The sequence below is a fragment of the Arthrobotrys flagrans genome (assembly GCF_004000055.1).
Source record: "Arthrobotrys flagrans strain CBS H-5679 chromosome Unknown unitig_8, whole genome shotgun sequence".
In the NCBI taxonomy this organism is placed as follows: domain Eukaryota; kingdom Fungi; phylum Ascomycota; class Orbiliomycetes; order Orbiliales; family Orbiliaceae; genus Arthrobotrys; species Arthrobotrys flagrans.
Window position 1 is genome coordinate 4,352,399 of NW_027137553.1, and position 25,891 is coordinate 4,378,289.

A 25,891-nucleotide genomic window follows, 5' to 3' on the forward strand; every position below is an offset into this window, starting at 1 on the left:
CGATTCATGATTCATGATCCCTTCTCATATAATGCAATTAGACTTCCCATTCCCAGGGAACACTACTGAAACTCGAGCTGGTTCGATACCTACCCATCAATGGGCCATCCGTCGGCCCTTGCAAGCGCGATCTAGCCGTACCTGAAACTGTCCCCAAAAGTGGGATCGAAAACGTTTAAAACTCAAAAGAGAAGAGAAAGGAACCCAAAAATACATTCCAGCCCGGAGAAAAAGAATTCATCATCATGCAGAACGACGAAATGGCAAGAGCATGACCAGACTGCAATCGTCTGAAGAAAGTCGCCTTTTGCTGCGGATTCAATTCTGGAAAATTATTCCCCGAAATTATATCTGCAGCTGCCTTTTTCATCGGTCATCGACCGCATTTCTCTCAAAAGTATACCCCCCACGATGCGCGATGGGGGGGGCGTGGGATGTATCGGTGCATGTGTGAGTTTGTACAGTTGCCATTCAAACTACCAGAAGCAATATCATCACTTCTTATTCGCCATTTCTTCCCCTCTGTCACTCGATTCCTTTTGTCGCCTCGCCGAAACTCATTATTCACTCGCAACAAACCTTTGTATTTTTGGGGGGTGCGTTATTCCTTTCGAGTGGGATGACCTACTAAACGCTGCTGCACATGTCCTCGTGGGTCTGTCGCTTCTTTCGCGTGCGACTGGCTGATTTTGGCGATGTCCCGGTGCAGAAGATCACATCTTATTGCATGTCGCAAGCTCATAGGCAGGCGCAGAGTCTTCGTGGATCCCCGGATCACCCACGCCCATGTGGGATATCCCAACTCCAGGGTTCTAATGTAGCCTTCTGGTCTAGTTTCCAAAACAAACGACGTGAATAGTACCCACTCTAGATATTTTGTCTTTGTTTGGGAGTGGTTTTAAAGTTTACAATATGTCGACGAATATGGGAGGCATCGAGGTTACGTTAACGTTACGCTAACCAATGCTTATTCTTTTTCCCCCAAATTCGAAAAATTCATATGCATACGGAAAATATTCTGAAAGAGAAAAAATCAATACCACGAGCCTGAGGAAACCTTCACGGGCAGATGATACGATATGCCTGTGACTTTGCCTTCGAATCTTCCAGTTACTACCGTATACTATGCACACCTCCTTTGAAAGGAGTTTGAAAGAGAAAGAAATTCTGAAAAAGGATCATCAAAATATCCGGCCACCGGTTTCAACATGTTCCCTAGATCCCTGGCAGCATACGCGATCTCTATTCACTTTCTCAAGTTGTCAACCTATCACGGTTTCCTAGAAAATACAGCTTTCTACAAGTGGTCTGCCTAAGACGCACTAGCCATATATTGCTAAGGTCAAAGTTATGGATCGATTTGTAAGGTGAAAATACCGTGAATAAAGCATTTGAGAAGAGCATCAGCCATGCGCGCGACTCGTCATAACAACTGGTTTTAGGCAGTTAAGAAAAAAGAAGTGTGAAATCCCACAGAGTCGAGAACAACGTATGCGATCACGCGGTGCTATCCGTCACCTTGCAGGTACGGCATCAAATCTACCCTTGTCGACTAAAGTCAATCCAAAGCCTTCCCATTGGTGATCAAGCTCAGCTCTTCTTTCGTATTCTCTCATGTTGACGAACGATTGGAAGACTTCTTGCTCGCGGGGCAAAAGCCCCAATGCAGTCATCGCATCGGCAAGGCAGCTCGCAGGGGTGGATTTACCTTCGCATATGTAATGTAGATGTATGTACGATGTATGTACTGTGATCACAGACTACAACCATAAACCCCATTAACACTGGCCGAAAAGACCAGGAGAGCGTTGGAACTAAGAAGAGCTTCAATGCAGATTCTACGCAATGATCCCAGCTAGTTCGCTTCGAATTGTTGATCAAAAAAACCGGATACTATGTAAACCGGTACCATTGACGTCGACCCTCCAAACAACTCCTACCAAGCTTCAAGTACCATTCACAAAAAGGCCTCTTCCAACTCCGTTATCCAACAATTCCAATCGGTGGGTCCTCTTCCCAGATTTTCAGCAGAACCTTGCATCCTAAATCTTCGATTCCTACGATCTTCATGGATCTTCGTATTTGCCGAAGCAACGGTCTTTTTTTTTTTTTTTTTTTGATGGCGAAAGGAGAGACATGCACCGTGCACCTGCGGAGCTAGACTAACTTTGTTGAAAATAGTTGCTAATATAAATGTTTAAACCTCGTCTACACCGACGCTACTGTTGGAACGTACTCACTACGGAATCTATCAGCTTCTTCCCCGAGATTTTTAGTGGAAGCTATAAAGTTCAAATGGCGGTTAAAATAAACACGAAGGTCAGAAGAAGTACTCTACTCCCGACTGCGACCGCTAGTAGATCTTATGTCAGTCTATCGACGTCGTTATAACTTAATACCTAGGTATCCACCGCTAAAAACTAAGCTGGAATATCCGAGCCGTTTTTTTTTATACGTAACATACTTTATAATTAAGCGTTCCTTGTTCAGCTCTAAATGAACCAACATGCAATCGAACCGTTTCGTTATAAAAAATCATTATGACGATTCGATGGTTATCTTTTTTCTCCCCGTCTGTATCCGTATCTGGATATCTACTCGATCCCACTTTCCAAGGGAATGTGCAGCCTTAAATTATCTTGCAGAAGCGAATGTGTATTTTTACAATGAATAATTGTGTTATCGTTTCCAATAGTCTCTAATTGATTGCAAATGCTTTTTAACAGAAAGTTGTGTTTCGAATTTGTGCAACGAATCGATTTATTTCTCCGTTTTCCGAGCCGTGTTCTACGTTTTCCAAGGTTTTCCTGAGGGTGTGGGCTCGGGATCTGCTTGTTCAACGTTTATGTTCCTTTAGCCCTTGCTTATCCCTTGTAGACGGCTTACATGACGATGGTGTTTTTTGTTCCATTCGTGATAATTCTTTCCGGATTTCTCCCCAAGATCTCAGGTCCCGCGCCTTTGGGGATTTTTTGAGGTGGCTGACCTTTGGTGATACCATTACTACAAGTTGGATTCTATCCGGATCACAAACGGAGATTGTCCGACTTTTTTCATCAACATCCCCAACAACTCTGCATTCGAAATCACAAATAGCTAAATAGGCACATTTAGATTTTTCACACCTGCATTTTGTTGTTTAACTTTCGTTGGTTTAGAATATTTTAACCCGCTGGCTACGGGTCCCACTGAATGATGGGTCTCGTGCTTTTGTCGGAGTACGGAGTTATCCACACCACCATACGAATAAAACCCCGTCGATTGAACCAATTGAATTCATGAATGAAAGAAGGAAGATAGTATTAACCGCCTCAGCCCTTCGAAGTCGTCTTTCGTTGAGGATATAGGAATAGGAGAAGTGGTCACGATACTCATCAAAAAATTTTCTTTCTGGTCCTAATGCCTTGATTCAATCGCAATAGCAATTGATGGGGTTTTTGTTTCAGGCGAATCGATTCTTCGCCCTAAAGCAAAGTAGTTCGTCGAGCTTGAGCTCTAGAACTCACGCCAGAACTCCGCGGCCTGTGCTTTCAAATATATATATATATATTTATTCAGCGAGAGATGGGTCCCTGGGTTTTAGGCAAAGCCAAGCTCTTCCCCGATCTTGAAGCTTCGCACCCGATGAATAGATGTTCGATGCTTACTCTCAAATAAATACGTCAACAAGAGTTTCCATTCATGGTCACACCACTTGCCTTCCGTCCCCATTGAAACAAAGGAATGCCGACGGCCGGCCGCCCAATCGCATACGCATAGCCGTGCCGAAAGGGGACGTGCAGATGTTATACACATACTGATGTTCGGAGATGCTAGGTCTGGTGGATGATACTTCCTGCCCCACAGCTGACATGTTGAGGTTAGGTTACTATATGCACGCTGCAAGCTGGAGTTCACAAACACAATACGAGAGTTCACATACCAAAGTCACCGGATCTTAAGAGTTCGACATAGTGTATATTTATCTATTCATATACATATTTCACATGTACATGCCTCACATGAGTCAGGCTTTAGAGCCTTAAGCTTCAAGTTTAGATACTCTAAACGTTTCATAACTTAAGCTATATCTATGTGAAAAGCCTGGAATCTAATCTGGGAGCTTCAAAAGACCTCTACAAGGCGGGAAGAGGCTGGTCCGGTCCAGTCATACCCAAAAATACAAAATCCGGGGTAAAACCCAAGGGCTGGGCCGTCCTCCCTTCGAAATTCTCCGTAGCTTGGAATTCTTACCCAGGTAGTTATCCTTAGTCTGGCAGGCAAGACGAGTTCAGTTACCGTTTAGAATACCCGCCCATGCCGTCAACTAATTACGAACAGTCTCGTGCCAATGAAACCTACAACGCTCAACACTTTTTTTGCCTCGATATATATAGCTGGCCGCGCCTAGTCTCTACGGAATCCAGTCTTCGAACGTCCGGTCTGGATCCAAGACTATAGTACTAACCTTCGGACATATTCTTCACTATTTGAATGCAAATAAACGAGCTTATGTAGATATGTCTTAAACTCTAAATTCTTAAAAGAAAAGACCAGAAAAGAATTACTACTTTAGTAGTTAGGTATACAGGTGCAGTGTTTAGGAATTATAAAATAAGTTAAAAGCTACGTAGTATGTTATGCAATTAACTACCCTAATCCACCGGGACAGGTCTCCTGTTCACGTTACCGTATCATGGTATCACTCGCATCGAAGGAAAAAAAAAACGCCTCCAAAGAAAGAAAAAAACGCCCGTAGAGATCGGTGGGATATCTTGCAGAGCAGCTAGTAGACCCGAGGAGATGGTGCATATATGCATAATGAAGTTTTACACCTCTTCAAGACACTAAACTACTCTTTAAGTGAGTAATAGGTCTAGACTGGTGAGTAATTTACTTAGCTTTAGCTTAGCTTCTTAATGTGTCAACAAGTTGGTCAGAATTTGATTCTTTATTTCTCCTTTCTTTCTTTCGATATCTAATCGAAAAATACACATATCCTCCCACAGTTGCCTATGGGTTATATCAGCTGTAAAAGTACAAAAGGAAGAATAATAATACCTCTTAAGAAAATAACCGATCGATCCCCTCGGATAAAACAAAGTACTCAATCCCCAAAGAAGACCTGAGACCAAAAGAAAACTAGGGTCAAGGAAGGATAAAAAAAAGATTAGAGAGTCTAAAAAAAAAGCCCCCTTCAACAAATGGACCCATTCCAGCCGATGCGGCGGGTGGCATACATAAGGTCAGCCGGTATCTAGATAACGCACCCCCCAAAAAAAAAGCCAGAACCAAGGCAGGGCAAAGGCATAATGCAGGACCATCCCGCATTTAATGCTAAATTGGTTATCAGAACAGTTAGCAAATTGATGTACCCATGTGAGATCTAACAAAAAGGGTATCACGAGAGGAAGTAGAGGGAGGCGAAGGCGTATGTATAAATGTGGATATTGTTGTTGGAATATCTCCGACTGGACGAGGAACTGGGAGGCGAAGGACGGGGCACATTGAAGGGAAAAAAAAAAAAAAAAACTTACATCAACATCCTCCCAGGAGCGGCCCTGGACGTTGGATAGTTCGTCAATGGACAGGATTTTGCCGGTGGTGACTGGATTTGGTAACCGGTGTGGTCAGCACTAAGTTCCGTTTATGATATAGAGGAGGGATATGCAGCCTGGACGGTTCATCCTGGCGAGCATTTGATGGAGGGGAGCTGAAAGCGGGGTGAGTTCTCAACAGGGAAAGCCTACAGTATCCGGCGTGAATCTTTGCGTCGATTTCGACACGGCTGTCTGCTGGGATCATTTCGTCTGGGATGGGGACCCGTTCGAGGATCGGGATGCCTTGTTCGACAATAGCGTCGTGCTTCATGCTGTTTGATTGGTAAGAGTTATCAGCAGCCTGCATGCGAGGTGATAAGCACGGGACTCTTTTTTGTGAGGGCATACTTGGACATCGATAACATCCTATCGATCTTGGCGATACCGAGCCAGTGGAGGATCTATGTGCACTTGTTAGATACGAGGTGTTTCAGAAAGTATAGTGAGGGTTTGTTATACTTACATCAGGCATCAAAGCTTGGAATCGCATGTCCTAAAGATACAGTTAGATGCCGTCCTATACGCCGGTTCGGAGAATCGGTGGCATATGACATACCTTAACACCTGCGACATTGGAAGTGCGCTGGAAGTATTCACTGGCTTTGTCGGTGCCGCGCTTGCGGGCGTTGTAAACCAGGTACTGTTCGATATTAGCACTGATCGATATTCAATTGAATCTGGCTAGGTGGTGGTTTACCTTGGTAACCTCTCCCAAAGCTCTGCCTTCTTTCCTGAAGTAGATGACGACACCGCTACCGCCCTTCTGGGCTTCCTTGACTGCCTCTTCGACACCAAAGATAAGATATGGGCGGCAGGTACAGATGTCAGAGCCAAAGACGTCGGATCCATTGCATTCATCGTGGACACGTAGGGCGAGTTTGCAGTTAGGATCTGCGGTCTTCGCTGGGTCTCCAAAGATATAGACTGTCAATCCACCAATTGGTGGCATGAAAATCTTGATATCCTGTCTGGTAATCAACTCAGGGAAGGAGCCGCCAGTATTCTCGAATAACGAGCGACGGAGAAGTCCCTCATCGATTCCAAATCTCTCTGCGACACCTGGTAGATACCATACGGGCTCAACAGCGACTTTGGTAACGGCGAGTTCGCCGAATTCGTTGAGAACGATCTTTCCGTCGACGGAAAGACGGCCGGATTTCACGCTCTGTTCCAATTCTGGCAGACGCATATGGGCTTTTGTGATGGCGATAGTGGGACGGATGTCAACGTTCTCTTTTTCGATGAAGTCCTTGTAGAGCCATGGAGCCAGATGACCGAAGGGGTCCATGGCTACGATCTTCTTGCCGTCGCCCCATTGAGGGTATGGGCCAATTTGGGCGGCAGGCTCGGTGTTAGTGTAATCTGGCTTGTGTTCCAGGGATAATTCTTGGATGGCGACAGCCAATGCATTGTAAAAGCTGTAACTACCTCCGTGAGCTCCGATAGCTATATAGTTCCATAATTAGTACAAATCCCTACAATTGCTTGATATACAAGTTAAGTTTATATGGATTGGTGGGTATATACCATTTCTACGTCTAATAGTAGTGTTTCCTCTGTTCACAACGACGGGACCTCGCTTCTGGGGATCAGAGTTCCCCCAGTCCATAACTATGGGATCAATCCCGGACTGCGAAGGGTAGGTGGTAAGGATAATCCTGGACCCGTACATTGAACCTCTCCTCTGCTTCGTCACACTTTCGCCTTTGGCAGCAGATTCTTCAACACTGGGCGTACCAGACGAGCTAGGTCTGGTAGCTTCTCCGATACTGGAAACACCGAGGGTAGATCTGTAGATTGGTTGAATGGTAGGAGAGCTGGTGATGGCCTGAGGAGCAGCCGTTTGTATCGACAGGCGGTTGACACGGTCTGTGAGAGTAGAGACGGCGTCCGAAATGGTCTTGTTTTCGGACTGCAGGGAGTTTACAGCAGCGAGAATCTGCTGGAGGACTTGATCCGAGGACGCCATGATGGATGGATGGATGGATGGATGGATGGATGGAGGGTGAGTGGGTATTTAAACTAGAAAGGAGTCCTAGATGTATCTTAGATAATGTTAGCCAGCTGGCGCATTGATGATTTGACTGAAGTTGTGTAACATATAACAGTGTCGTTGATAATAGTAGACAGACGTCAATTCGAGGGATTTGACGGTGGTTCTCGTGGAACGTCAACCCAGAGCTCCAGGCCAAGCTTATAAGACGGGATAGCTGTAGAACGCCTGGGAATTGATGGTATCATTGATACGATGCGATATGAAGTTGAGTATTTAATTTACACACCGGCGCATATATTATGCATGGCCAGCCTTGATCAATTGACTGGAGCTGTTGGAGAACCTTATGGGCGGTACCAGATGCGGATATGCAGCACAGCTATTCCGTTCGCAGCTTCCCCACAACCAACGTCAAGGACCAACAAACAAATCAAATGAAATGAAAAAAAAAGGAAGAGAGAGAGTAGAGAAGTAACCACTTTATCATCAATTTACTTACTTTTCCTAGGCTTTAAAATAAGTCAATTGGGGATTGATAGGTTATATCTTGCGACACCAAGTGCACGGATGGGAATGGCGAAAGGGACGAAAGATACTCTCCCCTTCGACCACCAAGGGACGTCGTGGCCTTTTAAAGAGATAAATGAGCGGAAGCTTGTCAGCATTCCTCTCGGTGTCACAGCGAGATCTAGCGAGTCAGAGAGAAGAGAATGCGAAAGAGTCCGCCAACCTCCGAACTCCGTCGTGAGGAAATACATACAATTGGGGAAGCTATCGAATCACGGGGAATTCGGAGTGTGATTGGGGTCGCAGGGCGCCCGAAGGCCAGCGTTTTGTTTGGTCGCCAGTGGATTAGCTCTCTAGCTCCCCACCCAAGTATCATTAGCATGCGGCTAATGACGGCCTTGTATGCTATGAGGTAGCTGTTCAGTCTCGAGCTCTGAACCTGGTTATCGTTATCGGGTGCCTTCTTGAATTCTACTAGGTCGATGGGGATATCATGGATCGGCCCCATCTGTTTAGCTTTCAGATATGGCTATCGAAGCAATTTATCTTATCGTATAGCCATGTATCAGATATCAAATCAAGAGTGCGAATTGTCCCTGATAACTTGTTTACCATTAATAATGGCTCCTTAAGACTCAAGTGAGCTCTGTCATACACATATCTCGGGTACGGTACGGGGTACGGGATGTCCAGAACCCTGCGGCAGACAGTGCGGCACCAATAATAACCCGTCGACGTCATATGTACTTTACTCTACTTTCAAATCCTCGTTGATTATACATACATGGTCATAATCATTATTTCTATTTCTATTTCTATTGGAAGAGTGAATTGGGTGTAAATGCAGGGGAGATTTGTGTGAACGGAGGGATCGCGGAGGCCACCGATCGTTGGCTGGCAAGCTTCCTAAATTGGCTTAAAAAGGTCAGCTTCGGCAACCACCGCCGTTTATACTTCACTTCTATTCTCTTTTTCCGATCCATATACCACCACTACTCCCACTCATAACAGACACTAGCACTATTACTGTCGCATGACAGCCTTCCCCTCAATAACTACCCCTGTCCAACATTTCTATTACTTTATATAATTCACTCGAGACCAGCCTGTTTCGACCAAAACCCTTCCTCGATAACCGATTTTGTCTCAAAATCAAACATCCAAAACCTTGAATTTGCGCTTCGAATATTCGCCAATTGTCCTACACTACACCTCAAAAGCTTGTGTGTGTCTGTGTGACCATATTTATATTCGACTATCGATATCTACTACCGACACTCGGATACAAAAAAGACACAATGGCTACGGCAGCACCGGACACCGGTGTCGAAGGTTGTGCTGCCGCTCCAATTGGCCCTTCCTACCGTGAGAAAGACGAGAAACCGAAGGCTACTGTCTCCGGGAAGATCAAGTTCGATACTGTTCACGTTTTACCACAGACACCACAGTTGATCGCTTTGCTTACGTACGTATCTATCTTATTTCATCGAATATCAGAATTTTCTTGAATCCCTGTCTTTTTGTTTTTGACTTTTATCTGCAAGATGATAGGATCATTCGAGATAAGAATACCCAGAGGGGAGACTTCATTTTCTACTCGAACCGGATAATAAGGTTACTGGTCGAGGAAGGATTGAATCACTTGCCTGTCAAGGAACATGAGGTCACTACTCCATTAGGTAGACCTCTCTATTACCGCTACTGCTACTACTTGACCACCCTCTAATTCATATATATTACAGGACGAACCTACGCCGGCGTCCGCTTCGAAGGCAAAATCTGCGGCGTCTCCATCATGCGAGCCGGCGAATCCATGGAACAAGGTCTCCGCGACTGCTGTCGTTCCGTCCGTATCGGCAAGATCCTAATCCAACGAGACGAAGAAACCGCGCAACCAAAACTATTCTATCACAAACTGCCCAATGATATCGCGGACCGTTGGGTTTTGTTGTTGGATCCTATGAATGCTACCGGTGGGAGCGCTAGTATGGCAGTACAGGTTTTGAAGGAGAAGGGAGTGGCGGAGGAGAGGATTTTGTTTTTGAATTTGATTGCTAGTCCGGAGGGGATTGAACACTTTGCGAGCAAGTATCCGAAGTTGAGGGTTATTACAGCGTTTATTGATGAAGGGTTGGATGAGAAGAAGTGAGTTTTCCATCTTTTTCAAGTATTGTGTATGGAACATGCTGACATTGAGGGGGTCATTTTAGCTATATCGTTCCTGGACTTGGTGACTTTGGAGACCGACACTTTGGAACTTTGGACGAATGATTTTACCGTGCTTTTTTTCCCTTTTTGTCATAGCGAGGTTTTCTCTCTCTTTTGCGCCTTTTCTTTGGTTTTGTTTTTATAAACCAGGTCTTTCCCCCTTTTATGTGTAATAATCGGTGGAAAGAAGCAGCAGATATATACTTGTCCATGCTGTTTCGTGAATTCATTCGGATTTTTTCGAGGTCATCCTCGATTAGATATAACTACATGGTGACACCTGTAAACGAAATGGGCAAAAAGAACTAACAAAAGAGCAGGATCGAGTAGCAATAGCGATCCCCTAGACACCTAAGAATACCAGGGCCTTTTTAAACGAGAAATATTAAGGCTCGGAAGGAGAAAGGAAAGGTGGTGTGGGGATCCTGGCGGAATTGGGACCACGAAGCCTTGGTTTTCTCGCTGGAGGGTTTGGGGCCCCGTGGTCGCTGATGGAAGAAATATCAGATGGTGGACGTGCAGGCCTGCCGCCGCCACCCTCACCAGCGGCATTGCTGTGTTCGCTGGGATCGGAATCTAGATCAATAACTTGAGAACGAGGGCGAGAACGGATCGGAGGATTGGCAGATCCTTCGGCAGCGGCGGTAGCAACAGAAGCACGCGGAGGAGGAGTAGTAAATTGGTTATTCTGAGCAGCAGCAGGCGTAGGAGCAACATCCTCTCGAGGCTTGACAAAGTTACCGTTTTCGTCCAGACCATCGCGGAAGGGATCCTAATCATCCGCATCGTCGTCGATATCGTCTTCGTCGTCCTCCCCAGGGTCGCTTTCACGCCTTCGCTCCATTACTCCTCGTGATTCCCCTCCGCCACCCGAGGAGGCCCCGCCTCGTTTGGCTGCTCGTCTTTGCTCCTTTTTGACTTCATCGGCGGCGTCGACCCAGTCTGCGTAGACGTCTACTGCTCCGGAGAGGTCTATAATAATATCAATGTTAGTTTCGGATGTAGAGAGATTGAATATCGTGTAGTAGCGGTAGTAAAGGGGTGGATCGTACAGTTGATAGAAGTCTGATAGGTCTGTCCGCAGATATTGCAATGGAGAGATCCGATACTGTTCTTTTTATCAAGTTTGATGATTATGGACCTTTCGTGATTGCAGAAGAGGCAATTGAAGACTGTCGGAAGAGGTTTTTGCTGGTCGGGATGTTTATATTAGCCTGAGGGTTCTCGAGACGGGATGGATGGTAGCATGCAAGAATAGGCGAAGAAGGGGAAACTGGCGTACACTCTCTTTGACTTCGCCTTTGACCTTAATGGCTTTTCTTCGTTTACCCTGTTTGATATCAATATTAGATATATCTGGATGTTAAATATAAGTTCATGGTAAAGGGAGGGACAGTACCATGGTGGATGTGTGATGAAGCTAAAGAAGGGGAACGTGTCGATGTCTTTCGGAAAGAGATTGAGCTGAGTTGAGTGAGGTCGCGTTTCGAGATGTTTGACAGGGTAAAAGTGTTGTTGTGTTGTTGTCGTCATTGTGCGGCTCCCAATAATACTAAGAATAAGCGAGGATGCAGGTTTGTTTTTGTTGTGTTCCTGTGTTCCCTCTCCGTCGGTCGCTGTTCCATCTCGACCTCACACCCTTCCTCTTCATCATCAGCTCCATTAACAAAACCCTTAATCCTTCGACTTATCCGCCATCACGTCCATTCTCACCGGATAAAACCATCATCGCCAGCTTCTCCGTCTCGAATAATCCCTTCTCACTCCTCGAAACCAATCCTTATCGCTGCATTCCGCATCTGCAATCGCCTAATTCGTTGATTTTGGAAATCTCTCATGTCCCATATCAGCAATTGTGATCGCGAAAAAAACAACACTTCATCCAACGTTCAAGACGTCAACCTGCGCATCATCTTGCCTAGATCGCAGCTCTTCTCGCAACACAATCGCAAACATTTTTCATTATCCTTCCGATCTCTCCGTCCTGCTTCTTAACCAAGCATCCCACCTTCTCATCCATCCATCGATCATCAACCACTCGACTAGCCCCTGCTGTCTCTCATCTCCCTCAATCCATCCTGATTATCACGAAGAAACAGAAGCAACCCCTCGTGCTCATCTCCTTCACACATCACCAACCATGCGAGATAGAAAATCGTATCGTGGCGCTCGAACTAGTGCTGGCCTTAAAGATGAATATAACGATGTCTTCAAAGCCCGAGCCCTGGAGAAGAAAGGAGCTACCGACCCTCAGGGGAAGAAACCAACCAACACCGAGTCCAATGATTCGATGAACGGTTCCGTCACTGCTGCATCTCCAATTAATCCTGCTAAGAGGAAGAGAACCAGTTATGAACAGAAGCTGACTAAGAACACTAAGAAACCGAAGAATGACGTATACGATATGGAAACTTCTGATGATGAGGTTCTTGAGAGGGGTTTGAAGAAAGCCAAACCAACACCCACTGCTGCTAACACTTATCGGCAACAACGTCCGAAGAAGCAGCTGAAGGACAAGGTTTTCGAGATCGAGACGTCCGAGGAAGATGCCATCGAGCCTCTGAAGGCTAAGGCCACAGCTACTTCCTCCTCCTCTACAGCTAAGTATCAGCAACAACGGGCGGAGCGGAACATCAAGAACAAGTCGACAACGATGTCGTATCAGCAACCACCGACAAAGGAAGCCAAACGCGATTCCGAGAAAGCCGTCACCGGAGAGGGCTTGGATACCGTCTCGCAGACGAAGCCTGTTTCTTCAAAACCCGTTGCTAAAACCGTCGTCTCATTAAAATTCGTTGCTGAAGCTCAACAAACAAAACCTGCCGCTACTAAATCCGTCACCGAAGCTCGAAATGCCAAAGCTACTGATGGACGAAATGCCGCTAATGCGACCCCGCTCGAGCCCGACAGCGACAGCAAGCCGATTAGAGACAGAACTATCGGGCCAAAAGCCCCTGTCGCACCTATTGCTACGAAACCTACGAAGTCAATGGAGAAGACTACCTCCAAGCCCGACAAGGTCCCGTCGAAAGTCGCGACCACCGTTCTAGCAAAACCCGAAAAGCGAAATGCTAAAGCTTCGTCAGATTCTGAATCAGATTACGTTGCTAAGCCGAAGAACCAGAACAAGCAAAAGCCTACGCCGAAGGAAACGGCAGTCAAGCGAAAGAAAGCCGAGGAGTCAGATGATGAAGCTGCTAAGAAGCCAGCTAAGAAGCGACAAGACCGTGGAACCAAGGGTACAGATTTACCCAACCCAACTTTGTCGAAGAATCTAGGAAAGAAGAAGAACGAGGTTACCGCCAAGAAGACAGACAAGGTTACTAAAGCATCCGTCGAGGCTGACGAACCAGAGCAACTTGACTTTGTCTACGACCACGCAGCCGACCTTTCATACGCCGTCATGAACTCCCCGGAGAAGGGCAAGACTCCTAAATTGAACAAGGAGCCATCTGCCGTTGAAATGCCATCTGGTTTGGCTGAACTAATCGAATCTCGTATTACTGAGATCGAAGAACAAGCTCCCATCAAGAAGACTAAGAAGCAGCCGGCTAAGCGACAGCCGAGGAAGGATAGCATTGAAGAAGAGCTGTTTGATCTGGCAACCGACGAGATAGTTCCAGGCAGCGCCAGAGAAAAGGATGCAGACCTGCAGGCACAAATCAACAGCGCTATGTTCGCTGCGGATTACGGAGTCCGTACGACGCGTTCTAAGTTCCGTAACGAAGGAGCTGCTAAGAAATCATACGGCGTCTCTCAGAGAACTATGAGACAACCAGTCACCGAAGAGGAGCAACGAGAAGACGACAAGTTGGAGCTTAACCGTTCGAGGGAAGAGGCAGCTAAGCAAGCAGCCAAGAAGGCACACTACGAAGAAGCCTTGAGACGCGAAAAGGAAGAAGCTATGGCTGCTGCCGCCGCCGCCGCCGCCGCCGAAGCGGATATGAAGAAAGGAGCTAAGAAAGGGAAGAAAGTCGCAGACAAGAAGAAGGAGGCCGCTAAGGCCAATACCAAGAAGGGTTCCGCCTATGATTTGCCAGAGGAGGAAGACGATGGGCCCAAGGTGTTGAGCCGTCACGAACTCTTGCAAAAGGGTCGTCACCAGCGTGTTCTTAATGAGATCAACGCTTTGATGGAGGACGCGCAGAAGGAGAATCCGACGCGCCGAAGCAGGTAAGTTACCGTTCTCCCATCCCTTAAGGCATTCAGTCTCTAATGAATATTCTAGCATCCTTGACATCGCATACAGGATGTCAAACAACACGGAAATGGGAAAGGAGTTTACGACCAAGTTCCGATTGAACGGTTACCCGGCCAAGCTGTTCAAGAACCTCGAGACCGAGGAAGACGCGGTATGTTTTTTTTTTTTTTTTTTTTTTTTTTCCTGGTTCAGTAGATGTATCCATACTAACTTACTTCGCAGCTCACCCGCATAGGATACGGGTGGACTCTCTTCATCCTCTTGAATGAGGATCGATACAGCGGGCACGCCGTCGAGCTGATGCACGAGAACGGGGGGTTCGAAATGCTGAAGGTGATGCTCGAAAACGACGAGGATATGGAGGAGCTTGCGAGGAGTAGTGTCCTCAAGCTCTCTATCCAGATCAATCTTGTTACGGGCAAGCTTCGAAATCGTCTCTTGGATTGCCGATTCATCCGGGACGATATCCCAGGATCGTTCTCGCAACGTTACGTTGCGTTGATGATCATCAACACGTTGCTGAAGAATGTCAGCAAAGATGAAGGAAGGAAGCTGATTTTCAGCTCCTTCGATCCTAGAACCTTCGTCGAGATCTTGGGCCCGTTGAACGGACATACCTCAGCACCGAGCGGAAAGGCCTTGACAAACTACGTCTTGGCCGCTTCCATCCTGAGCCATTACGCACAGGGTGCCCGCATCCATCGGGCTTTAGATGCCGGGTTGGACCCCGGTCATCAGACCGTTTTGGCCGATGTGCTGCCAACGGTCCTGGGGTGGGACACCCCATCCCAGATGCGGGGGATAGCCCGCATCAAAGATCTCCAGACCGCGGTCTTCAAGCTGTGCATTGATCGCACCAACGATGCCCCGGCCACCTCCACCTCGGTTGCCGACCACAAGAACGGCCTCACAGGCATCGTCGAGACGTGCATCGCCCAGTTCAAAAAACTGGGCAGCGGTCGGAATGAGGAGATCGACACCTCCAAGGATGTGGACATCCTTGTACTCACCACCATCCTGCTATCCAACTTGTTGGAGTTCAGTGAAACCGCCCGGATGCTCCTCCGCATCCAAAGGTCGGAAAACGTCCCATTAATCATGGGATTAATGGGCGTTTTCCGACAGCGCCACAACCGCCTCGAACTGGTAAGTTTTGGATCTGTATTCCGTGTAATTAATTTTCATCTTGCTAACGACGTAATCAGGCTGAGAGTGTCGAGGAGACACACCTGAACGTTGCTTTCGGGTATCTGACCGTCGCGCTGGCCTACGCCTGCCGCGAATACGACCTTCGGGTCGAGGTTCGCTCCCAACTCGAGGGCAATCTTGGCCCGTTGGTCGTCGCGGTCCGCCAGTTCAAGGACCAGAACAAGGCGCTGGAGGACCGGGAGGCTGCGGTCTCCCAAGACATGATGCAAGACATCATGCTTGGAGAGGCTGCGACCTCTCGGTTCTCATACACAGCGCGGTTGGAGGAGATCCTGGCGGAGCTAGAGAGCTTCGGCTCTTAAACCTTTTTTTTTTTTCCCTGCTGTTTTACATTTTCACGACTATGACGATTTTGTTTTTGCTTCACTCTCACGATACCCGGGGGGCGTTCCACTTTTCGTGCATTTTAGCGGGACGTTTTTGGGGCGGGGCACATATCTTCTACACATGTTACTTTCCGGCGGACATTTTGGGTTTGCTTATCCCTAAACCCTTAACACGGCCATTCTGAATATCTATTGTCCCCCACTTACCATACATATTCTCCAAGTCTTTTGTCCCAAACCTGCCTCCTGTTTTTGTTTGCGTTTACTGCTTTTTTCGTTTTTTTTCCTGCATGCTTGCTTGCTACTACCTAGGTGGCATATACTAGACAGACAACCCTGGTATTCTGGCGTTCTTGTTTTCATCGATTCTTAGATGATATGCTGGCTTTCTGTCTATACACACGGTGGCGTTTAACATGTTATGTGGCTGGTTCTTTTTTTTCTGGGATAAGGCGTCATGGATAGGCTTCTTTCTTCTTCTTTCGCCAAGGCGGTCGCTTTTTATAGATGATGTTGACATCTTGCGATTGTATTCACGCGTTTTCCCCATCATTTGCTCCAAGTATCGTTAGCGTGGAGGTTTGTGGTGTACTTTATTAGAGAGAGTCTCATGCGTAGCACGTTTAGAAGGCGAGAGAAGGGGGTTGAATGTTAATGTGGTATTATGGGCCGTGGATGAAAAGGTTTTGATACTTACGTAGATTGTAGATTTCATAGATTTGTAGATTACCTTGTCAGCCGGTGATGAGATTTATTATATGGGTCAGTCTGCTAGATCGATCATTAATAATATTTCGAGGATATCGTGATACCATCGCTGAAGGAGTATATCGATCAGGAAGATAGTTTGTCTATACTTTTACAGTTTATCATACATTTTATATATCGTACAACTTTCCCTGTCATCTCAATTGCTCAAATACGAAGTTTCGACCATTTCCACCACATCCAGCAATCCGAACATGCCAAATATATTACATCAATCCCTCATCATTCCCTCAAACACATCAATCCTATACATACTCAACCTCATGCTCAACCATCAACCTCCCCACCATCTCCACATAATGTTTCTGTGCCTCCGCTTCGGGCATACCCTTATGACTCATCCATTTCAACCATGTTGTTCTTTCGTAGATGTTTTCATTTGAAGAAGGGAATGGAGAACGGTAATCGCGTATGGTGGCTTGCATGTAGAAACCGTAGGGGCTGGTTGAGTCCCGGATTGATTGGAGGGGGGTCGGGATTGGATTCGGTCTTTGGGGTAAGGAGGTTACTGCTAGAGTGAAGGGGTGGATTCGGTGGGTTAGCGGGGTTTGGAGTGAGTAGTGATGGAACTCTGGAGGTTGGGATTATGGTACATTGGTGATATTCGGGTCTTTGAGAAGATGGTTTGAGAGGGTGGGTAAGATGAGGTTTGGGGGCCCTCGAGGGTATAATTACTGGTGGTAAGGTTTGGGTTCGAAAGGTTTAATTGGTATTAACATGATGCATGCGAGCGGATAGGGCTGCGGGGAGTCTATGAGGTTATGAATTAACGTTTGGGTTTTCTGTTTAATCTCTTTGATATAATTCTTTTTTAGAGGTTATTTGGCGGCACAAGGTTCTTACGAGAATAGTGATGTACGGTTCGATTTGTGGTATTTCCTCGAGGCCGAGTCGTAAGCTTAATGTCCAGTAAGCTTCTGGAAATACGCATATATAAACAGGATTGTAAGCTTTATTGGATAGTCTACCGTTCTTTTATATTGTTTAAATTTACGAGCTTATAAGATTAGAATTACGAAACTAGACTATGAATGGTTTTAATATTATAAGGTTATCTGGAATATAATACACACGTATGTGCGTTGGGAAGATGTTGTATTTCCTCTTTTCAACGATTACCATTTGCGGCGTGAAAAATTAAAGTCAATTGCCATTGGGGGCTGAGTTGGTAAGTAGTTAGTCTGGTGGACTAGGGGCTTGCATGTTGGAGACGAGGGGCCTGAGGGTGCATTCTAACGGAGAGAGTCGGGCAGCTGTCATGATAGCTACGGGGAATGCTAGCTTCCCCTTAAAAAAGAAAAGTTCACATATAGCTATCCCCGATTCTGATTGTCTGGGACTGGGATATGCCATTGTTGCATCTTGTAAACCAAGACCCTTTTTTATGTTGATCAATTCAGTCGAACTGATTATTAGAAGGGTTACCCAAGAACATGCCGGATTAGATTGTGACAATCCGATCCCGTATGTAATTGAACTTGGGTTACACAATCATACCCGGTCATATTCTTTCTTTTGATGAGGTTGGGGGCAGAGGGGGACCATGTTACACAGATCACTAGATTGGGCAGTTACTTGATATGCAATATGCATGGGCGGGTAGGCTCTTTTTTTTTTGTACGACGTTGGGGTGTTTATCGGTGTTTAAGTAGCTAAGTACTTACCTAGTAGTTTTTAAGGGAGTTTTCTTAGTAGATTTTTCTTGGAGGTAATATTTTCAGGAAATGAGACTAACTGAGATCAGTCGATGACGTCTCACGGCGTCATTGCGTTTGGAAGGTTATATATTGCTTCATGGCAGTTTGGGTGTCAATATGGTGATGCTGTTGTATTTTGGGAGGGCTCAACACGAGAAGTCAGAGCTGGGGGAGTCGAAATACTGCTGAGACTGGTACGGTGTTTTAGTTTGTCTAGGAACGAGACGGAGGTATTATTGATATTGAATGCCACGGATGTCTATGAGACCGGCCGTGCAGAAGACTGGTCTTAAAATCATATACCTACTTATGTACTTTCTCAGTTGAGCACCATAGGAAATTATTTTCTCAACCTCTTTCTTTCGGCAACGTAGTAGTCGATATATTACTAAATACGGAGCCGAGGAGCTTCGTGCAATGAGACAAAGACACAGTGCTCCTCCTGGAAGAAGTGATGGCTCATCGGACATCATCAAGCCGAAGGTTATAATTGTTGCAATGGTAATTATTTCTCTTCTCATTCCTAAACATACCTGGTTGGAATTAGGCTAGCTAACCCACCTCATCGACAGTTCAACCCCGAAGCCGACGCTTTCCTAAAGAACTACACTCCCTCCCTCTACGGCATCAACATCACAGTTCCCGGTCTTTCCCCGCGTTGTCCAAGAGTATACTGTACCGCCACCGGCGAAGTTTGTCATACCACCACCGCAGAAGCAGAGATTAATGCTGCGGCATCAATGTCTGCGCTTGTATACTCTCGATTGCTTGATCTGACTGAGATATGCTTTTTGATTGGTGGGGTTAGTGGGATTAATCCGAATTATGGGACGGCGGGGACAGTGACGTTCCCGAGGTTTGCGGTACAGTTGGGCTTGCAGTATGAGATTGATTCGGGACAGTCGCCGAGTGGTGGGGGGTTTAGGAGTGAGATTTTTACGTTACTACATATTTGATATCAGAATTTTGTGGTAATGTAATGCATGATGGGCTGCTGTTGACTTATTTGCTGGTGAACCGGGCAAGGGACGAAGCAGTTTAAGAATAATCTCTACCCAGAGGTTATTTATGGGACCGAGGTGTTTGAGTTGAATGAGGCTTTGAGGAAGAGGGCGTTTTTGGCAACGAGTGGTGTTAAGTTGGTTGATACTGAGGAGGCGGCGAAGTATAGGAGGTTGTATCAGATGGCGGCGGCCAGGGCTCCTCCTAGTGCTACCTTGGTGGGCTTAGACGTTTACTATCTAAATATGGTCGAAATTGTGAAGGATAGACTAACTAGAAGTTTTCTGGGTAGTGCGATACTGGAACTGCTGATACTGTAAGTATTGACGCCTCGAGACTAAGTATTGACATACCATACATCCACCAAATTCGAGCATGTGCAATGTATACAGACAAAGTTGATATTTGTTGGATATGAATAGTGGTGGGCGATGTTTTGAAGATTCTAGAGTCGAGGGCCAATTTGTCGTCCGGGTTAAGTCCTGATCCAATATTTATCAAGTCGCCGAGTCTATTTGAATCCTTGCTGTCCTTTCATGGTTGAATAACATAGGCTTGATCAAAATAGATTATCAATCCATATGGCCACCCCATATTATATTAATATTATAATCTTTCACCACCGACCAAAAGACCCTATTTCTTTCACCCTCGATACTAGACTCCTTAGGATCCGGGTTTACTCCATATAAGCCTTGTGGAGTCGCAATGGAGGATTCTCGAATAAAGATTAGATTTCTCTTGGGGAATCATCAATCAGCACCTTGGTCGCACATTCCATAAGCTACTCAACTTTAGTAATTATTGTCGTGAAGCTAATCATGTATGGCTTAATTTTCTCCTTGTAGCATGCAAGTATACGTATACCCCTAGTCGATATCTGTTTGTCCAATAGCAGGGTTGCCTTTTGATATCATGATGTAATGCCCGAATATTGATTCGGTATCGTAGTAGTATAGTATATGAACGAGGAAAATACCTACATATAACGATAGGCCACAGCCATTAATATTTCTGTGGCTTATCGAATTCAGACATTAGGTACGAGACAAACATTAATATACATTCTGCGGTATTGTAATGGGATACAGTGCAATGTGGGAGTTGCCAGCCGTTGGATTTTGGCGGGCGGACTTCAGTGTACCTGTTTTTCTGCCAAGAATGAGGTTTCTTGGCTTCCATGTGGTTGTTATAGATCCACCTCGATCAACAACATCATCGCCATCAAACTTCATCCTTTCCAACCCCCATCCTTCCATCCATCCGGCCTCATCGACACTTCCATCTCCGGCTTCACCAAGCATGTTATCATCGGCATCGTAATCACCAGCCTCACCTCCGTCGCCTTCTCGGCCCTGGACGTTGAATCCATCAAAAGCCACAGGCCGTTAACCCCTGGTCCCTTCGCGTCATTGGCATCACTCCAGCCACCAAAAAAAGCTTCAAGACCCCACGTTTGCTTCTTCAATAACTTCCTAATCGCATTCACCAATCCCGGCCAGCTGGCCCAATCACCGTCTGTATTCTTCAAAGGTGGATTCTCACAGGACACCACAGGGCATGATGCCCTCAAAGCGTCGTGCGCCGGATTCCCCGGTCGCCGAGCGTCCTACACCTTCAAAACGACCGTCAATACAAGACCCACGGCATCCTGGAACACATAAATTTCGGGGATGCTCGTCGCGTGCGGTTTATAGACAGATTAACAAGCTTGGAGAAGGGACATTTGGGTAAGGCCCCCACCATCGTTATGAACTGGCGGAGAGGAATAGGAAGAAGAAAAAGAGATCTAACGATTTGGGGAATTGTAGGTTGGTGTACAAAGCCGAGGATACTAGGACTGGGGCAATGGTTGCAATGAAGCAATTCACTGTCACTAATGAGAAAGAAGGGGTATGTGAAATAACTCCCCGGAGTTGGTATCGATTTCTAACTAACATGTCTGGAAACAGTTCCCAATTACTGCGCTTCGAGAAATCAAGTATTTAAAACAACTGCGACACAAAAATGTGATCCCGCTATTAGAGATGGCAGTAGACAAACCGACGAGTACGGCTGCCCCCGGCATTCGAGTGATCGAGGTACCCTGATAGCTAATATTTATCCATCGAACAGGAGGGAAGGATGGGCAGAAACGAGGGGTCATAATGATGGTTACTCCATATATGCATTACGACCTTTCGGGTTTGCTTGAGAATCCCCAAGTCAATCTAAGCGAGCCTCAGATTAAATGCTTTCTGCTTCAACTTCTTGATGGTATCAAGTACCTCCACAATAACAACATTCTACACCGAGACATTAAAGGTACAACGAATGAACCTACTTGCCAGTTATATGTTTCCTCCGCTAACACGGGAAATATATCTTAGCCGCCAACTTGCTCATCAGCAACAAAGGCATTCTACAAATTGCAGACTTTGGATTAGCAAGACGATTTGACGAGCCAGCTCCGACCCCTGGATCTGGGGGTGGTGTTGCGATGAGGCAGTACACTGGCAACGTTGTAACAAGATGGTACCGCGCGCCGGAATTATGCCTTGGAGAACGAAACTACACTGCAGCGGTTGACATCTGGGGAGTCGGGTAAAGCCGTCTTTCTCTGCACCTAGACAAATATGTACTAACACTGCATACCAGATGTGTCTTCGCAGAGATGAAGAAAGGGAGACCAATTTTGACCGGAAACAGCGATACACATCAAATCGAACTTATCTTCCAACTTTGCGGCTCGCCGAATGAGAGAAACATGCCGGGGTGGGAGAGACTCCCTGATGCGAGGCTTGTCAAGACCTTTGGCAACCACCATCGTACTTTAGAGGCGCAGTTTAATATGTGAGTTATTTGATTGTCTTGCTTTCGATCAATTGGGTAACTAATTTGATCACGTGTAATAGACTCGGAAGTTCCGGTGTCGCACTTTTATCGGAACTTCTTAAACTCGACCCCCGTACCCGCATAAACGCCATGGACGCCTTGGAACACGAATATTTTAAAGTTGACCCACGTCCTTCTAGACCATCCGACCTTCCCGAATTTGAAGACAGCCACGAACTTGATCGCCGTAAGAAGGGAGGCCAGAGGCCATTGCCACCTGCTGCACCTGCGGGTGGAACTGTTGGGGTTGGACCGTCGGTCGATTGGAATGGAGAAATACCGGCACCTTATATGAATGGTAATGGACGGCATGTCAGGCCGCCACCTCCTCCACCTGGTGGTAGACGGCCAGCATGGCAAAAGGACGGTGAGAGAGGAGAAACAAGGGATGTGAGGGCACCCCCACCTGAAGGAGGTGCTGGTGGGCATGGGCACGGAAGACAGGGTAAAGGAGGGAAAGACAAAACCGATACATATATCCCCTCGTATAGGAGCGATGGTAGCAGGCCGCCGAGAGATGATCGGCAGCCAAGGGATGATAGGGATTGGAGAGATGGTCACGAGAGACGAAGAGACGAAAGAGGTAGCGTGGGCGGCGGCGGCGGTGGTAGAGGGGGCGGTGGTGGGGATAGAAACCGAGACAGGGAGAGGGATAGAGAAAGGGAACGCGAGAGGGAACGCGAGAGAGATAGGGAGCGAGCAAGAGAGTGGAGGAGATAAATGCTCGAAGTTATCTTTACTAGGCCTTCGTTTCGGCCACCATAGATGTCGTTGAGCGACGCACAATACCCCGTCTCATGATTCGGTTGGTTTATTTATTTATTTTTTTTCTTCTTCACCTTATCACCTCGGAAGAAGGCTGGTTTCATTTCTTTGTTATTTTTCATCTTTTTTCTCATGCTACCAATGGCGTTCTACCTTGATTCTTCTTTCCCACAGACCCCCCGGCGTCCTATTAACTTTCTTCATACAGCTTCTCACGTCCTCTTTTTGCCTATGCTTCTTTCCTAACGTCTCTGAAATGCTTTCGTTTCACGCCTGCAATGTATGTTTGTAATAATCTTTCGATGGCTTCTGCAATTACTGCAATATGGTAGCGGCTTTTATTTTTATTAAAGGCAGCGGGATACAGGATACCAATTCCGATCGTCCTCTTAAAGTTTCTTCGCTTTGTTCAACTGAAATTTTATTTCTTCTTCTCCTTCTTATTACGATCCTGTTCCCCCTTTTCTTTTTTGACACTTTTTTTTTACATTATACTTGTAGATATCAATTTACACTTAACTACAGTGATTAAATTTAGCGTTTTTACTTACCTAAAATATATTATCAAGTATACGATTTTAGTCTTAATTACTAAATACCATTCAGGCCTCAATTATCGCCGGGGGTCTGGATGTGTTGGACCGGATGTCCAAATTGCAACCGCCGATTGGCTGCTTCTGGACACATAACCCAACCAGCCCTTCGCCCTTCGCCGCACCACAAGCTTCGCGAACTTCTGCATCGCCAGATCCACACGACTACCGACTTTCCCCAAACTTTGTTTAGACCTTTAGACCGGGCGCTGGGAAGCTTTACTTTACTACCATGGAGGCAATTCAAGATCAATTCCAAACCATCGTCGATGGATTCATTGTAGGCTCCTTCCTTCCTTCATAAGCTAAATAGCATGAAGCTAACCACATCTTTCTCACAGGACTTCCAGGTAAATACAACCCACCGTCCATTAAATATATATATAAATGAATCTATTTTTTATCAATTCTTTATACTAAATTGAAAAAACAAAAATACCCAGGGCCAAAAACTCGCCGAACAAATAGCAACTTACACCCTTACCGTCTCTGCAATCGTTGGCTTCCTCGCCGGTTTCGTCTCCCAAAACATCGTATATACGCTATACATCTGCCTCGCTGGAACGGGACTCGCGTTCTTGGTTGTTGTCCCTCCATGGCCGATTTATAACCAAGCTCCTGTACGGTTTCTTTCGTCGGGGAATGGAAGGAAAGGTGGTAGTGGGGTTGGGACTATTATAGTCGGTGAGGAGGAGGTGAAGGTTAAGACGTGATAGCGTTCACACATTTGTGGTGATGGTAGTAGGGGCCTTTAGATAGCATGGTATCTACGTACTTTTTTATGGTATTAATTAATTTATTTTTTTTGGTTGGGTTCCAGCGATGGCGGGGAATGTTGGGTGCATTGTTACGATCCCTGGTGTACGTCTAATATCTGAACTCAGGGAATGGAGGTTATTTCTCTCTCTTCCCCCTTCCACCTTCCCCTCCAAGTTCTTCTACGATGATCCATCATGGAGGACCCTGTGGCCTAACGTGCCTAGAACGGTTTTCAAATAGTCAGATACCGATTGCAGACCTTTTGTCGTAACGGTTAAACGTAGCTACAAGCAACAACTTTTCATATACTCGTACCTATTTCCTTTCGGCCAAAATTGATTCAATCGATTAATGGAGGAATGGATATATAAATTTTGATCTGTTTTTGGTATTTGAGATTTCTAGCTAAATACAAAAAAATGTCCCAAAAAAAGATTCATGAACAATTCCTTTATTCCAAAATGAAAAAAGGTCCCACGAAAGTTGCCGATAGAGAGGGGAGCAAAGATAGAGAGGAGCAAAGATAGAGAGGAGCAAAAATAGAGAGGAGCAAAGATAGAGAGGAGCAAAAATAGAGAGGAGCAAAGATAGAGAGGAGCAAAGATAGAGAGAAGAGCTTCTTATATGGTTACAGGACTATTTCTTCTTTGAAAGAAAAGGACAAGAACAAGCCAACATGATTTTGGTTTCTCCTAAAGCTCCTGCATATAAAAACAAGGATAGCAATATCAATAAAGGACAGAGAACAGCAAACAGGCTCAACGACGAAGGACAAATAAATGGTCAATAGATCGGCAAAAAGATATTAGAAAAAGAAAAAAAAAACCAAAGGAACGTGGCGGTAGGCATCGATCTCGTCGTACGTACGTTGGATATGTATACCAAAAAAAAAAGAGATATTACCAGTTATACAAAAAAGAGCATTATAGGATGGTTGGAGGAAAAACATATATACTAGAAAGGAACATGAATAAAGGCTTTGAAGAGAGGATGGGAAATAGAAATAGAAATAAAAGCTGGAAGCAAAAAACCGATTCAAAGACTTAAAACATACCTTACCTTGATTCGGAATACAAATGTTTCTATGGTTGAAACCACCCAATAATAAAGCAAAAAGTTGAAAGCAAATAATATCGAAGTTACAAAGATCGCTATGACGAAGAGATGAGCAAGAAGGAAACCGGAATTTCACCACCCTTCTTTTTTTGCCACTCTAGGGAAGAAGACAACATGAATGCGGTTTGTGAATGCAATGCATGACCAAAGATAAAAAAGTAAACAAGTGTCCCAGAATGTACGAAAGGGGGTATTGCACAGTGTGCTAAGCAAAGAGAAGAGAGGTTTAGAAAATATCCAAGTTGAGAGAGAGAGAGAGAGGCGTGTGTCGAGTTAAAGTCGTTCAGTTCA

General features: G+C 45.7%; 7 protein-coding genes across 7 annotated transcripts; 5 read left to right on the forward strand and 2 right to left on the reverse strand.

Moving 5' to 3' along the window:
* Nucleotides 1–5,310: 5,310 nt before the first annotated feature.
* DFL_007748 (uncharacterized protein) lies at nucleotides 5,311–7,548 on the reverse strand (the record flags this gene model as incomplete). Its single annotated transcript, XM_067637378.1, has 8 exons — nucleotides 5,311–5,316; nucleotides 5,517–5,587; nucleotides 5,730–5,851; nucleotides 5,928–5,980; nucleotides 6,043–6,072; nucleotides 6,136–6,219; nucleotides 6,277–7,025; nucleotides 7,107–7,548. The coding sequence occupies 8 exons, from the start codon at nucleotides 7,546–7,548 to the stop codon at nucleotides 5,311–5,313; spliced, it is 1,557 nt and encodes a 518-aa protein (XP_067488901.1).
* Nucleotides 7,549–9,380: 1,832 nt separating this feature from the next.
* On the forward strand, nucleotides 9,381–10,353 carry DFL_007749 (uncharacterized protein; the record flags this gene model as incomplete). The annotated part of the gene is made up of 4 exons (XM_067637379.1): nucleotides 9,381–9,547; nucleotides 9,634–9,761; nucleotides 9,825–10,227; nucleotides 10,293–10,353. The coding sequence occupies 4 exons, from the start codon at nucleotides 9,381–9,383 to the stop codon at nucleotides 10,351–10,353; spliced, it is 759 nt and encodes a 252-aa protein (XP_067488902.1).
* Nucleotides 10,354–10,675: 322 nt separating this feature from the next.
* DFL_007750 (uncharacterized protein) lies at nucleotides 10,676–11,692 on the reverse strand (the record flags this gene model as incomplete). The annotated part of the gene is made up of 5 exons (XM_067637381.1): nucleotides 10,676–11,062; nucleotides 11,138–11,262; nucleotides 11,343–11,481; nucleotides 11,573–11,620; nucleotides 11,690–11,692. 5 exons carry the CDS (start codon nucleotides 11,690–11,692, stop codon nucleotides 10,676–10,678), a joined length of 702 nt encoding a protein of 233 aa, XP_067488903.1.
* Nucleotides 11,693–12,430: 738 nt separating this feature from the next.
* Nucleotides 12,431–16,002, forward strand: DFL_007751 (uncharacterized protein; the record flags this gene model as incomplete). The annotated part of the gene is made up of 4 exons (XM_067637382.1): nucleotides 12,431–14,463; nucleotides 14,519–14,642; nucleotides 14,714–15,637; nucleotides 15,697–16,002. 4 exons carry the CDS (start codon nucleotides 12,431–12,433, stop codon nucleotides 16,000–16,002), a joined length of 3,387 nt encoding a protein of 1,128 aa, XP_067488904.1.
* Nucleotides 16,003–18,908: 2,906 nt separating this feature from the next.
* DFL_007752 (uncharacterized protein) lies at nucleotides 18,909–19,915 on the forward strand (the record flags this gene model as incomplete). Its single annotated transcript, XM_067637383.1, has 5 exons — nucleotides 18,909–18,992; nucleotides 19,064–19,418; nucleotides 19,518–19,711; nucleotides 19,786–19,809; nucleotides 19,886–19,915. 5 exons carry the CDS (start codon nucleotides 18,909–18,911, stop codon nucleotides 19,913–19,915), a joined length of 687 nt encoding a protein of 228 aa, XP_067488905.1.
* Nucleotides 19,916–21,053: 1,138 nt separating this feature from the next.
* On the forward strand, nucleotides 21,054–23,087 carry DFL_007753 (uncharacterized protein; the record flags this gene model as incomplete). The annotated part of the gene is made up of 7 exons (XM_067637384.1): nucleotides 21,054–21,223; nucleotides 21,305–21,386; nucleotides 21,446–21,542; nucleotides 21,609–21,797; nucleotides 21,863–22,076; nucleotides 22,131–22,325; nucleotides 22,388–23,087. The coding sequence occupies 7 exons, from the start codon at nucleotides 21,054–21,056 to the stop codon at nucleotides 23,085–23,087; spliced, it is 1,647 nt and encodes a 548-aa protein (XP_067488906.1).
* Nucleotides 23,088–23,957: 870 nt separating this feature from the next.
* Nucleotides 23,958–24,438, forward strand: DFL_007754 (uncharacterized protein; the record flags this gene model as incomplete). Its single annotated transcript, XM_067637385.1, has 3 exons — nucleotides 23,958–24,005; nucleotides 24,067–24,075; nucleotides 24,169–24,438. The coding sequence occupies 3 exons, from the start codon at nucleotides 23,958–23,960 to the stop codon at nucleotides 24,436–24,438; spliced, it is 327 nt and encodes a 108-aa protein (XP_067488907.1).
* Between the last annotated feature and the right edge of the window lie 1,453 nt (nucleotides 24,439–25,891).